The 13,041-nt window shown below is 42.5% G+C and overlaps 1 protein-coding gene across 1 annotated transcript; it reads left to right on the plus strand.

The window, feature by feature from the left end:
• The first annotated feature begins 2,359 nt into the window (after window positions 1–2,359).
• gap43 (growth associated protein 43) lies at window positions 2,360–11,493 on the plus strand. The gene is made up of 3 exons (XM_061281983.1): window positions 2,360–2,657; window positions 7,977–8,589; window positions 10,297–11,493. Exons 1-3 carry the CDS (start codon window positions 2,628–2,630, stop codon window positions 10,386–10,388), a joined length of 735 nt encoding a protein of 244 aa, XP_061137967.1. The 5' UTR covers window positions 2,360–2,627; the 3' UTR covers window positions 10,389–11,493.
• The last annotated feature ends 1,548 nt before the right edge of the window (window positions 11,494–13,041 follow it).

The raw sequence follows: 13,041 nt of genomic DNA on the forward strand, positions 1-13,041 counted from the left end.
CACCACCATTTTCAAGTGTACCTAATAACAGGCCAGTTCATTAGGGAAAAATCATGGCCAAAGCTTAACTAAAAGTGAAAAGTGCCACACCCGCCCTCACCCCCACTTTCTGATTGGCTGGTTGATCTGTGACATCACTTGGACACTCCATTAGGTACACCGCCATTTTCAAGTGTACCTAATAACAGGCCAGTTCATTAGGGAAAAATCATGGCCAAAGCTTAACTGAAAGTGAAAAGTGCCACACCCGCCCTCACCCCCACTTTCTGATTGGCTGTTTGATCTGTGACATCACTTGGACACTCCATTAGGTACACCGCCATTTTCAAGTGTACCTAATAACAGGCCAGTTCATTAGGGAAAAATCATGGCCAAAGCTTAACTGAAAGTGAAAAGTGCCACACCCACCCTCACCCCCACCTCCTGATTGGCTGGTTGATCTGTGATGTCACATGGACACTCCATTAGGTACACCACCATTTTCAGGTGTACCTCATAACTTCATGCATTTTTTGTACGTGTATTTGACTACTTGCTTTTATTCTGGGGAACACCAACACATATTATACAACGTAAAACACATATACATATTGTCATACAAAGCAGTTAACCAAATGTCACATTTTTGTTTTCATGCCCCAAAAAATAAAAACAAGAAATAAAACACCAGACAAGTTTTAACAGGTTTTTAATGTTTATTAAAATAATAATAATAATAGTACATTTCAAACCAGCAATCTAACGCAAAATTGCAGTAGATATACATACACATATTGTCATATAAAGCAGTTAACCAAATGTCTGATTTTTGTTTTAATTGGCGATTATAAAAACAAAGAATAAAACACCAGACAAGTTTTAACATAAATGTTTATTAAAAATAATATTATTATAAAAAAGTGTTATAAAATCAAGATGACCCAAAGAGAAGCATAATCTCCCCGTTGTTTCATAACGGCGCATCACTTCATGCAATAAAGTTAGTTTGGAGAAAACGAGCATAAAAGAAGTGGTGTTTCAGTGAGTGCTTCTTTCTTTCCTTGGCAAATCGTAAATCTACATTCTGGCTTACGTAGTTAACGCCAGGAGGGAGACGCAACACGTTCACTGACTGATCCGTTGATGCACGAGAAGGAAGGCAGTTGACTCATTGACTCGTTCACGAACGGGAAAGTCAGGATTCGTTCCCTCATCCGTTCTCACGATGAACTGGAAATGCAAATCACTCATTTAATGACTCGTTCACTCACACATCCGTTCAGTTGGTGAACGGGAAGGGACGTCTTTTTCGTCTTCGTTTTCTTTTACGGCGAAGTGGCACCAGCTTCAATGCACATTACCGACACCTACTGGTTGAAGTCATATGAACTGAAAAAAGAACGTTCTTTCGAACGAATCGTTCACTCACGAGCCAACACTACTGTCCATACCTCACACCCCATTTTGTGTCCGTCGCATCTGCTGGAAGTCAAAGCGGGGGTGGGGACTCTTAAGTGGCACTACAGTGTGCGTTTGTGCTCCGAGCAAAGACACTCGGGGGTTTGCCGAGCTTACTTTTTGGTGATGATTCTAATTCTAATTGTGGATTAAATGAATGCACATTAAAAATGAGACACATAGGGCAATTGGGGGGTGGGATTCTGCCACACCCGATTCTCTTGCATCCGTTTCTCTCTCTCCCTCGCACGCACGCACGCACCGAGTCACTCCTCCTCTTCTGCTCTCTAAGTCTATCTGCTAGTGTTTCCATGAGAACAGCGCACTGGGCATGGGGGGTGGGCTGGTGGGATGATGGCGCGGGTGACGTGTCCTAAGAGCACTGTGTGCGTATGCATGCATGCATCTATGCATGCGCTATCATCTTTGCTCACTTTCACATTTCTCTACTGGCAAGAGCAGCTGCTGGTAGTTCCAGAAAACATGCTTTGACCATTGCCTTGGCAATTTGCATGTTGAGTTAACACTAATCTGAGTGCACAGCGTGCTTTGTACACTGTTGGAGAGGCAGCCGAACAAGGAAAAAAAAAGACTGTCCATTTGCAAAGCATCCATTTAGGAAAAAAAAAATCTTATTGGGTGAACAAGTGCTAGTTGTGACAGGAGAATACAATATGAAAAACATTGAAATACAATTTCTTAATAGTCTGTAGTTTGGCTGGAAGGGGATGAAAGATGTAAAAAAAGAGGAGTGCTGATATAAACTAAATGGTGGAGATGACCCCCACCATGAGTGAGAAAAGGGGGATAGAGAGAAGTGGGGGATAGTATGAAAGAAGGATACAAGAAGGGGTGAGGCAAAGGGTGGGGTTTTAAGGGACGGGCTTGTAGTCATTGTCAGGCAAGGGGGTGGGGGGGCAAAAAAGAGAGAGGAAGAGAGAGGTGCAACCAGGCAGACTGACTGAAGAGAGCGCATATGTGCAGACTGGTAAGACTAAATGCACTGGGCAGCATAGCTGTTGATACAGCCAGAGAGAGAAAGTGTGTGTGTGTGTGAGTGTGTGCGAGTGTGTGCACGCGAGAGAGAGAGAGAGCGGGAGAGAGAGAGGGGGGTGAGAGAAGAAGAGAAAAGAAGCAAAAGGGAAAGAAAGAAGCCGAGAAGAAAAAGGGAGGATACTACGACAACAACTATGCTGTGCTGCATAAGAAGAACCAAACCGGTAAAGTGCTCTGATTTGCTTTTCATCCATTTCCATTTTCCAGCTCTTATCATGTGGTAAAATGCTTCAACTTTGAACTTTCAGCGTGTTCCTTTACTGTCAGGAGGGTATAGAAGATGTTGATGTCAATGACTTGGATTTAGGGGTGGGTGAACAGTTTGTCTTCCTATAGTGGCTCCTCTACAGAGACACCAGACACGCCTTGTGGATGCAATTATCCTCCATGAATGGACGTTGCTGCTACGACGCCTCTCGGAACTCATCACGTATTTGCACTTTAAGTAATTTGATCTGAAGCGGCATTGATCATGCACTTGTTAAAAGTGAAAGAATATCGAGAGACACTCGATAGCTTCCGTATTGTCAAACACTTCATTGTACATATTAAACTTACTAACTGACGCCAGGATGGTTAAATCAGACTTTCTATTGTCTTGAGAAGAAGTGGGTGACACCCCAAAAAAAGTACATTTACACAGTGAGCAGGAGAGAGGGGAAAAAAAACTGGGTGGGGTGCAGAGTGAGCGAGCAGCACCATCGTGTCAGCGGCCTCGCGGGATTACAATGGGAATAAATGAGTCTAAATAGATTATCATAGCCCTCCAGCTCTATGAGTGGATCCTACCGACGGAGGCTACAATGAAGTGTGCACTTATTTAAAGAGTGTGAAAGGGTGGCGTTGGCTCGTTAGCTCAGTTTTTTTTTTTTTAAAACAGAGGCAGACAAGGTGCTGCATGGAAATGGGTGGATCCGAGTAGTAGAAGAGGTACCATCATGGGAATATTTTCCATTTTGATTGACAAGAGTCAATTCCCCCCCGCCGCTGTCGTTAATCAAATGTGAATGTGATTTTATCGGAGTCATGACATGGTAGATTTTGATGGCATTTGATTGCTTCATTCATTTCTGGATGAGTCATATTGACCGTGGCAGACAGAACTAAGGTAAGGCGTGATAGCAGGAAAAAGAACCTGGAATACCGAGATGAATATTTTCAGTGCACTGTAGATGCATTGAAAGGTGCAATGCATAAGGGGGGGGGGGCAGTGCAGGTAAAATAACCATTTAAATGAGACTTAATATATGGCAGAAGGTAATGAGTTGGGGTGGGTGCAGGAAGGCAGAAAGGAAATGAACGTGGATGGCAGCAGAACGGGGGATGATGGTTGGAGGAGGTGGGGAAGAAGGGGCGGAAACATGGAGGGAGGGAGGGAGGGGATGGGAGAAAGCCGGCATGCTGCACACTGCAGCCATGTGGTGGGTGAGGCGCCGGCTTTTAGCGAGCTTTCCCCACGCCGAAGGCTGCTTCAAGCATGAGCGCAACTCCTGGGATGAACATCCAAATCTCTCGACGTCTGCTTTGATGGACTGACTGTAATTATGAGAAGAAAAAAAATTAACAATGTTGCATTGCGCTCTGCCATAATGAAAAACCATGTGCTAAGGGAGTGGCTGTAAATCTAGTCTTTGGACACAAATCAATTGAGCAACCTTTATTTTTGGAAGTCAAATTAGGTTTTTCCATCCAGAATCCTTTTTCCAGGGAACAAACAAATAAACTAAAAAAAAAGTGCCCTCTTAAGAAGCAAAATCTAATTCACCCTAATAGCTTCTCCTTAGCTCCACCCACCACCATTTTTTACAGTTAATCCTCATCTCAAAACCACACCTGACTGTCTCCTATGCCTCCACCTTCAAATCCTCCCACTCCACCCGCCATGATTCCTATCTCCGCTTCAACTTCGATTTAGCTGTAGCATAAGCCACAGCCCACATTGCCTGCTCTCCTGTGGCCACCACATCATGTCCGGTCCGGCCATCCTTTTCTCCTCTCCTCCTCCCCCACCTGCATCTCTCCTCATCCCTCGCTCCCTTGTCAGATGAGTGGTGATTGCAGAGCCTTTGTTCAGACAGCGAGTCAGTGTAATTGAATTAAAGGCTGCTCCAGAGGATGTAATGATGCTAGCATACGCTCACATATTACTCGCCGCCAAGCATTTTGTCGTTAAAGGAAGTCGTGCATCCTGTAACATCGCTCACTGATTGACGGCCGACGAGTGATGCGGCGATGGCGACCGGGGGGGTCTGTCGCCGTCGCCACCTGAGCTGCCCTAGACTCATCTGCAGGAGATAGTTGGCTACAAGGGTGTGGTGCTTAGGCTGGGTGAGCGAGACAGCGAGAGGAGAGAGAGCGAGAGAGAGAGACAGAGAGAATGAAAGCAGAGCTGCCTTGGTAAGAAACAAAGTCAAGATGGCACAGACAGCATGTTTGCCGCTTGGTGTCTGGATCATTTCTCCATCACTAACTACAATCAGACTTTGATCCTATAATCAATATTCATTTTTTCAGAAAGCACATGAGAGATCTAACTGTTAACATATGTGCAATAATTGCAAATTAAATGGAGACGCATGACGTTTAATTGACTTTTTAATCCTGTGCAAACGAAACAAAAAGAGGGAATCTAATCATTTCTCGTGGGTGTTCCACCGCATCGGACCGAGCGGCGGGATGGAGGAGGAAAACTGCATACCTGACATGTTCATTTTTGTGACAAGTGCTTCCACGGCACATCAAGCATCACTCATCCTAACGCTCAACTGTCTCATCCTTCCCTCCCCCCCCTTTCTGAAACAAGCCTCTAATGGCTCCGGCAACGAGACACTGAGGTGGCGGATTGCTAGTGTGTCATTGTTGGGGGATGGGGTGTCCGTGCATGTGTGCTTATAGATCTCCAGCCAAACGACTCTGGGTGTGGTTCTCACGACAGCTGGTACCCATCCAAGGGCAGAGGCAGACAGAGAGCGCAACACGTAATAGAAATATCCAGTGGTTAGATTATGCGCTGAACAAATTCAGACTCTGAGTCAAGTGATTAATTTAATCAAAATTTGAGCACTTATTGTAAGATGTGGGATCATCTTGTGATTTTCCAACATCATAGCTTTTGTATCCAAATTACAGAATTGTAATGTAAATTGATTCACATTGTATTAAGATATTTTGGAGTCCAAATCAGGAGTTTGAAAATTCTGCTAAGTAATCAGGTCGAAATGGTGGTCCATTGTGAAGCGATGGGAGTGGTCTGCTTGTACTCGTGGGCAGTGCTGCTGGATCTTTTTTTTTTTTGAATGAAAATGTGTGCTGCACAGATACAGAGGGGAATAGCGCCTGCAATGGGGGTACGTGACCGGGATTTAATTAACATGAAGCGGATTTGAGGTGGAATATAATACACGTGAGACACTTTTTTGAAAATCACTTTTTTTTTTTTTTTGCTGCAAGGTCAATCATTTATCGCTTCTAGTTTATCGCACATTCTATCAATTACCATTGCAGCGAATCATAAAAGTCCATAGAATATAAAAGTATCACGAAGTTAAGCATTCTGGAACGGAAACAAAAAAAAAATCCGTATCAATAATGCAAATGATGATGCCACAAATGCGCTCCAACCAGGATGATGATCTTCCCCTTCATCCTCATAAACTCATATGAGATCATTTCTGGCACGTTATTACATTTGCACTCACACACCCTAATCTCTAAAGTAGCCGACAACCCCCTCCGATCCAATAATGATGTCATAGCACCATATTCCCAGACACCCTCGTCCCTTGCTGTCTTCTTCTCTCCCTGCCTGATTCATTGTATGCGGCCAGTAAGTAATTCTATTTAGAGTTAAGTGCTTGGGTCAAATTTTGGCAATTGTAAGCACCAATGGGATCAGTCGTGATAAAAGGCCCAGTAAGTCACTGGGGACTTAGCTTATTAGGACTCCATTTTATCACAGTACAAAAGTATATATTTGTAATATAATGAAGCTAAATTGCTCAGGGCAGTATGTATTAAGAAGTGGATGTTATCGGGCAGGATTTACACCTTTTTGAACCTTTGGGCATCAAATGTGAATATAGTGGCACCTCTGCGCCTTGTCGTCGCCTCAGCAATACTCAACTGACAGGGTGACCCTGAAGATGACATGGTTTTAGGGTCTGCAGATTCTACATCATGTCACACCAACGTGCTATATATATCTATATCACACGCACGCACACACACACAAAATAAAAACGACTATCAGGACCTCTTGACCCCCCCCCCCCCCCCCCTCTCACTGCACTTTGACACAATCTCCCAGGACCCCCTTCTTATATTGCAGCCCCTGATTTATGAGCTCCTATCGGCCGGCAAGAGGTCAGGTACACTGCCAATCAAGAAAGTCTTTCATTGCACCAAGCAGCAGACAGCACTGCGATGAGTTAGCACTCTGGTTGCCAAGGTAACCTTTGATAGTTGGAAGGGACATGGTAGTGAATGCTGAGGAAATTGAAGCAGGCAGTTGGTTTCCTAGCAGCCAGATGAGACTGAGTCCCAGAAAGCTGATTTTTTGAGAGGTAGAGCCATTCTTTTGGAGAACAACTTTATGATTGGATTTTGTTATTATTTGGGGGACATTTATGAATATTCATGTACACCATAAAGATTGCTTATCGTCAATTTGAATGATCAAGCCATGCAACAATGTCATTTCATGATTCACCATGGTACTAAATAGCACATGACATTTAAAAATCGGCTTCTGCCTCTTTATACATCATTGCTAAGATAAGAGAATGGACTGAAATCAATCTATCAGAAAAAAAACAAATTGAGTTTGCATCTTTATCATTTACTTATGTTACACTGCTTGCATGCACAATTTGCTTTCGCATTGATGTTGCTTATCCACATTTTTTAATCTGTTCATTCGATGCTTTTGATTGGTTAAAAGATATTTAACCTCAATTGGTTTGCTTATTTATTTTGAATGTATTACTGTAAATTTTTCTTTGCATTTTCAGTGCTCATCATTCTTTCCTTTATTTGATTTGATTTCTTTTCATTAGATGATTAAATGACTCATAACACAACCCACAATTTGATGGACAACTTTGGATCCAGTAACCAAAGGTAATATAACGGTCCCCTTTTAATAACTCCTTGTCCTTTTCCTAACCATGGTCCTCATCCCGCCTTACACTCGCATTTTTTTCCCCAACTCGTTGACCCAACCTGTCCAGTACTTCTACATCAGGCTTACCGATTCTCAAGTTCACTAACACCTGTCCTTTTCCATTTTTTAAAACATCTTCTATCTAGCCTTTATTTACTTTAAAAGGTAAATAAGAAGGTTTTCCAGCATGACAGCTTGAGATGATCATTCTCAAGCAATATATTTCACCACTGTATTTGAAGACTCGATATTTGCATATTCATGTTGCTCACTGTATATTATTGTCAGAATAATTGAATGAAACTTCATTCTTGGCGACTAGGTGGAGAAAAATGAGGATGCGGACCAGAAAATTGAGCAGGATGGGACCACCAACAAACCTGAAGACAAGGCTCATAAGGCTGCCACCAAAATACAGGCCAGCTTCCGTGGACACATAACTCGGAAAAAGATGAAAGATGGAGATGAAGAGAAGGAAGGAGACAATCCTGCTGCTGCGGAAGAAGCGACTGAGGGCGGTGAGGAGGTGAAGAAAGCAGAAGGATCTCCAGCCGAAGAGGCCGATGCTGCAGAAGATAAGGGGAAAAAGGAAGAGGAAACGAGCCAAGCCAAAACCCCGGTGGCAGAAAAGCCTGCTAACTCACCAGCAGCCGCCGCTCCCTCTCCTGCAGGAGCAGCAACGTCTCCAGTAGGGGCAGCACCCGCGGCATCCTCCGAGCCGGCCAAAGAGGAGCCAAAGATGGAGGAGAAAGCTGAAGAGAAGCCCAAAGATGTGGAGGCCCCAGCTGCAGGAGTCAAGAGTCCCACCACAGCCACAGCTGAGGAGAAGGTGGAGGAGGGTGAGGAGAAAAAGGAGGAGGCCAGACAAGCCGACGTGCCTGCTGCTGTCAGCCCGACACCCGAAAAGGCGGAGCTTGACCAAACAAAAGACAAAGGTATGGATTATTCTTAGAAATCCCAATCTTTCTGACAGGTATTGAAAAATAAAACTCAAAACAGGAACAATCGCACAGTTCTTCAGTCCGTAGGAACCATGAACGAGAGGAAAAAGGGTATTGAGTTCACAGACCAATACGATCTTTGACACTGCACAATTAAAATGCCCGATAAAAATAACTGATGGGCCACTTGGCAAGCACCCCAGCAAATAGCTGCTTGGCCCTGCCTCCAAGATTTAAAGATTTTTGGCAGACCTCTACTGGTTAACATCAGTGTACCACATTACATCAGACAACCCATTATGCATTTTTTTTTTTTTATGATCTTCAAGCTGAACTCACAAGGTTGCTTGATCTTGGTTGATTACCTTCAAAACTCCAAACACATTTCTTTTCCAATTAAATCAGCACTTTGGAAAGGAAAATGGTTCTACGACGGTACTACTCCATTTGTGGCCCACGGATTCTCCTGCCTGGGCCAGACAGGTACACTACAGTTAATGGAGCATGTTCAGTCTGGAATAGGCGGGGGGCGTGAGACACCCCCACAACGGCGCACACCAACTGGAGCGCTACACTGAATCTAGGTCACCAAGCAGCACTGTCTCTGCGTTGTCATAGTTACCACCTCAATGGGATAGCTGTCCCGCATAGAGCAAGAGCGTAGATAACAGGTGTTCTGATTCAGATGAATGATTAATGAACCATACCGGTCACGATCCACACCGGGGATGTCTGTCACGCATGAGGAACCGTTGGCCCCCATCTGCTTGATTAACACAACTCAAGGCCCGGTACACACATAAAAAGAATCAAAACATAAATCGGCAAACAAGATGAGCTTCCCAGAGACTCTATCCGCCCATCCAGCAAAGCATTTTCTTGTCCTCATATGTCCCAAAATGAAATCAAATCAGGAAAGTGATATCACTTGCTTACTAAGACTTCCCCCCCAAAAAAACGATGATGTCGATTGTGAGCTCATCTGCACTCACCGGATTTTTTTTCATATGTACATTATGATGACTCAGGCTCGTGCGCTAATTATACTCAACCTGTAAGTTCTCCTATATGACTCATAATGTCTTGAGTCCCATCACCATTTAAACATTAATGTATCAGCACTTACACACGTCATCTTCCAAGTTTCAAATGCACCGACGTCACCCTTCAATCTATATAAGAGGATGAGTTCATTGTCGTGCAGCTTATGACATCAACTTTTTTGGAAGATGATCAAGGCTGGGGTGATATTACAAACTATGGAGTAAGCCCCCTCAAACCACAAGGGTACACATTTTGTAATTTCATCAGCAATCAAAATAATTTCCACCGCAATGGATCATTGTTACATGTAACGGTATCAAATTCTCAGAGTGGTTTAGCCTGAGGACATCACATGATATCAGACTTGACAGGTTGGAGTGCTCTCACTTTAAATATTTAAAGGAGCCATTAAGAGCGCGCACCCTTCTTATTATTTACAGTCTCTATGATCTCACAGACATGAGCAACTTCTGCCTTACACTCTTGACTGCTTATGTGTGAGCAACACTTTAACTCAGACTTTTGATGTGCAATATCTCAAAGGGCCAGATGGATTATTCTCGGCCCGGATGTGCAAACCGTCTTTCTCCAGCTCATTTTCCAGTCTCCTTGTACGGCCTCCTCTGAATTTTATTTCCGACCCATCTTTTCTCTCAGATGCTGCAGAGGAGTCTAAAGCGGAGGGGGAGACCCAAGCAGATGCAGGCGCAGAGGCCCCCGAGTCCAAGGACGACAAAGGCAAAGTCTAACCTCCAAAAAGAAGAATTAAGAGAATGAAGAAAAACGAAAATCTAAAAAAGGTTGCTCTTTGTCTTCCCGGTGCAAAGGCAGTCCGATTTCATTTGTTTGTCATTTTTTGTGTGGCAATGATTTTCTCATGTTGGGGGAGTTTCCAGCGTGACGTTTTTTGGCTCAAGCTAATATTATGATGACGTGGTGATGATGATGTTGTTGTTGTTGATGATTCTGAAATATGATTGTTATGCTAATGAGGAGAAAGATTTGATTCCTAGCATCCTTTGCCATGTATTGTAAACGGTTTGGCAGTGGATTGTAAAACTCCCAACTGGATGGACACACATTTCATATTTAGAGCAAACAAATTCATCTTTATCTGCTTTGCAATGCACACATTGCAAATGAAATCTGGACTTTTGCCAGTGCACGCACAAAAAAGAAAAGCTGGTTTTAACATGCAACTCGAGTTTTCGTTACAGTTCACGCGTATCGAAAACGCAGCAAATGGGAAATACAAAACATTATGATAAGAATGTATACTCAAATGTGTGTCATTTCCAGTTGGAGAGCTCTCGCTACTACTCCGCTTGACTCATTCAAGCTTGAATAACAACCCCCCCTTTTACAAACTGTCTTAAGCCTCATTTGCAGAAAAGGACCTGTTGCCGATATGGAAATGCCATAATCGTATCATAAACCTTAGAAATCTGTTTAGTATTATGACATGAAAACTTGTATTCTGCCACTCAAATAGGAGAGCAGTAGCATGAACCATCGAACCAGATGCATGATGGGAACTCTCCCTCTGAGAGGAAAGTTTTTGCATTTACCCAAACTTAAGAGGTGTGGCGGCTTCTTTTTGATGTCTTTGGTGTTGTTATGACCGTTTATATAAATTGGGATAATCCTCTTGCACAGACGTTAAGAAAAACACATAAAAAAATGAACACATGAATGAGCAAACAAACAAAACAAAAAACTTTTCCTATGTTTCAGTGAGTGCAATGTCCAGTTTCAACCTAACAAAGAATTCCAACTTGTGAGGGGAAAAAAAATTACAAATGGTTTCAATGTCTGTTTTCGAAATAAAGCAAATGTGCCAATTACCAACATTAATTGTGGTGTTTGTTTCAAAAGTTGCCGCTCTTACCAGTTTAGTGTATACCTGCAACACAATGAGGACAAAAAGGACATCCATATTATTCTAAAATGTCAGCACAATTAAACTCGTTTACAAACTATAGCTGTCACAATTCAAAGTCCTGCTGAAGTCTGTGAAACTCCATTTTGACCCAAATTATCTTCACTACTGTGGAGTTATTATGATTTTAGATTTCATTTTGTCCTGTTGTTTCCAACGGTACAGAACAGGTGGTTAAAACTTTCACGTATTGATGTTTTGTTAACATGATAAACATGCACATACAGTAACTTGTGCAACATTTCATTAGTGTTAAAGGTAAACTCAATTACAAATTTTATTTGCCATTACAACCTTACGTACATGGCTCAGCATTGGGATGATTTGCTCTCTTACGACACCTTGTGGCGAAATTACAACATTGACGCTGATTTGGAAAGATGAGCATCCTTATTTATAAAACACAGTCGTCCTATGAGTGAACCTTAATTATTCTAGTGTGTGAAATTGTCTTTCTAGTGAAGACAAAGACTGCAATGCTAAATCAGCTTTCCACACTGACAATTCCTGCAAAATGACGTGCTGGCATTAAAGCAGATTTTTCTCAGGGACAAAAATGTCTGTCAGAGAGCTTGTAACAATACATATATTCTTTTATTAGCATGTTACATGGTTATAAACACAACAGTTTCATTGAAGATTCTGTGTGTCCACCTCCAAAAGTTACACAACATCGCTAGTCACATTCAAGTACATAACATTGAATTCAAACAACTTTTATTCTCTTTTATGAACATAATCTCATTTACTTTTATTACATATCTTCTTCTTTTTTTAAGAAACTGCAATTACCTTATGCCATAATAAAGTTAAGTAAAATAGACAAAAGTGGGACATTGCTGTTCCTTAATGCTTGATTGAATCTTAAGTACAAATGCCATTGTTACATTTTCCCATTGAATACTTGCAGTTAGAGGCTTTGTGGATTTTACAACATCCTACTTTAGAAACATCACACTGTATATACACACAGAGGACATAAAGAAAGAATTAGAAAGAATTGTCACCCTTGAACTTTCGCTTGCCACATGCTTGTCTGGTGTCAAGTTCAGCAGTGGTGAGGTGTAAAACATTAAGTGCTGATGGATTGCTTTCTAACTGCAAGGACGGAATTGGACATCCGTCTGAAGGACCATTGGACATCCGTCTGAAGGACCATAAATGAATTGATTGTATCTGCCATACAATTTTCCTGTTTAGACCGCCAGCTGTCCACAAACATGCACGGGAGGTTTAGTGAAAACCTCACAAAGCTGTGTATGCTGTTTTGGTCTATATGATTGACTGGTGACCAGTCCAGAGTGAGACCTTGCCTTGAGCTCACAATCAGCTGTCACGTGGCTCATCCGCAACCCTCGACAGGATATGTGGCAGAAAATAAGATGGATGAGGTGTGTATTTTTATTCAATGTCAATATGGTGTTTGGTTCAGATAACGTCTTGATGATTTGGAAAGTAAATTA

This window comes from Syngnathus typhle, linkage group LG6, assembly GCF_033458585.1.
Source record: "Syngnathus typhle isolate RoL2023-S1 ecotype Sweden linkage group LG6, RoL_Styp_1.0, whole genome shotgun sequence".
NCBI classification, from domain to species: Eukaryota; Metazoa; Chordata; class Actinopteri; order Syngnathiformes; family Syngnathidae; genus Syngnathus; species Syngnathus typhle.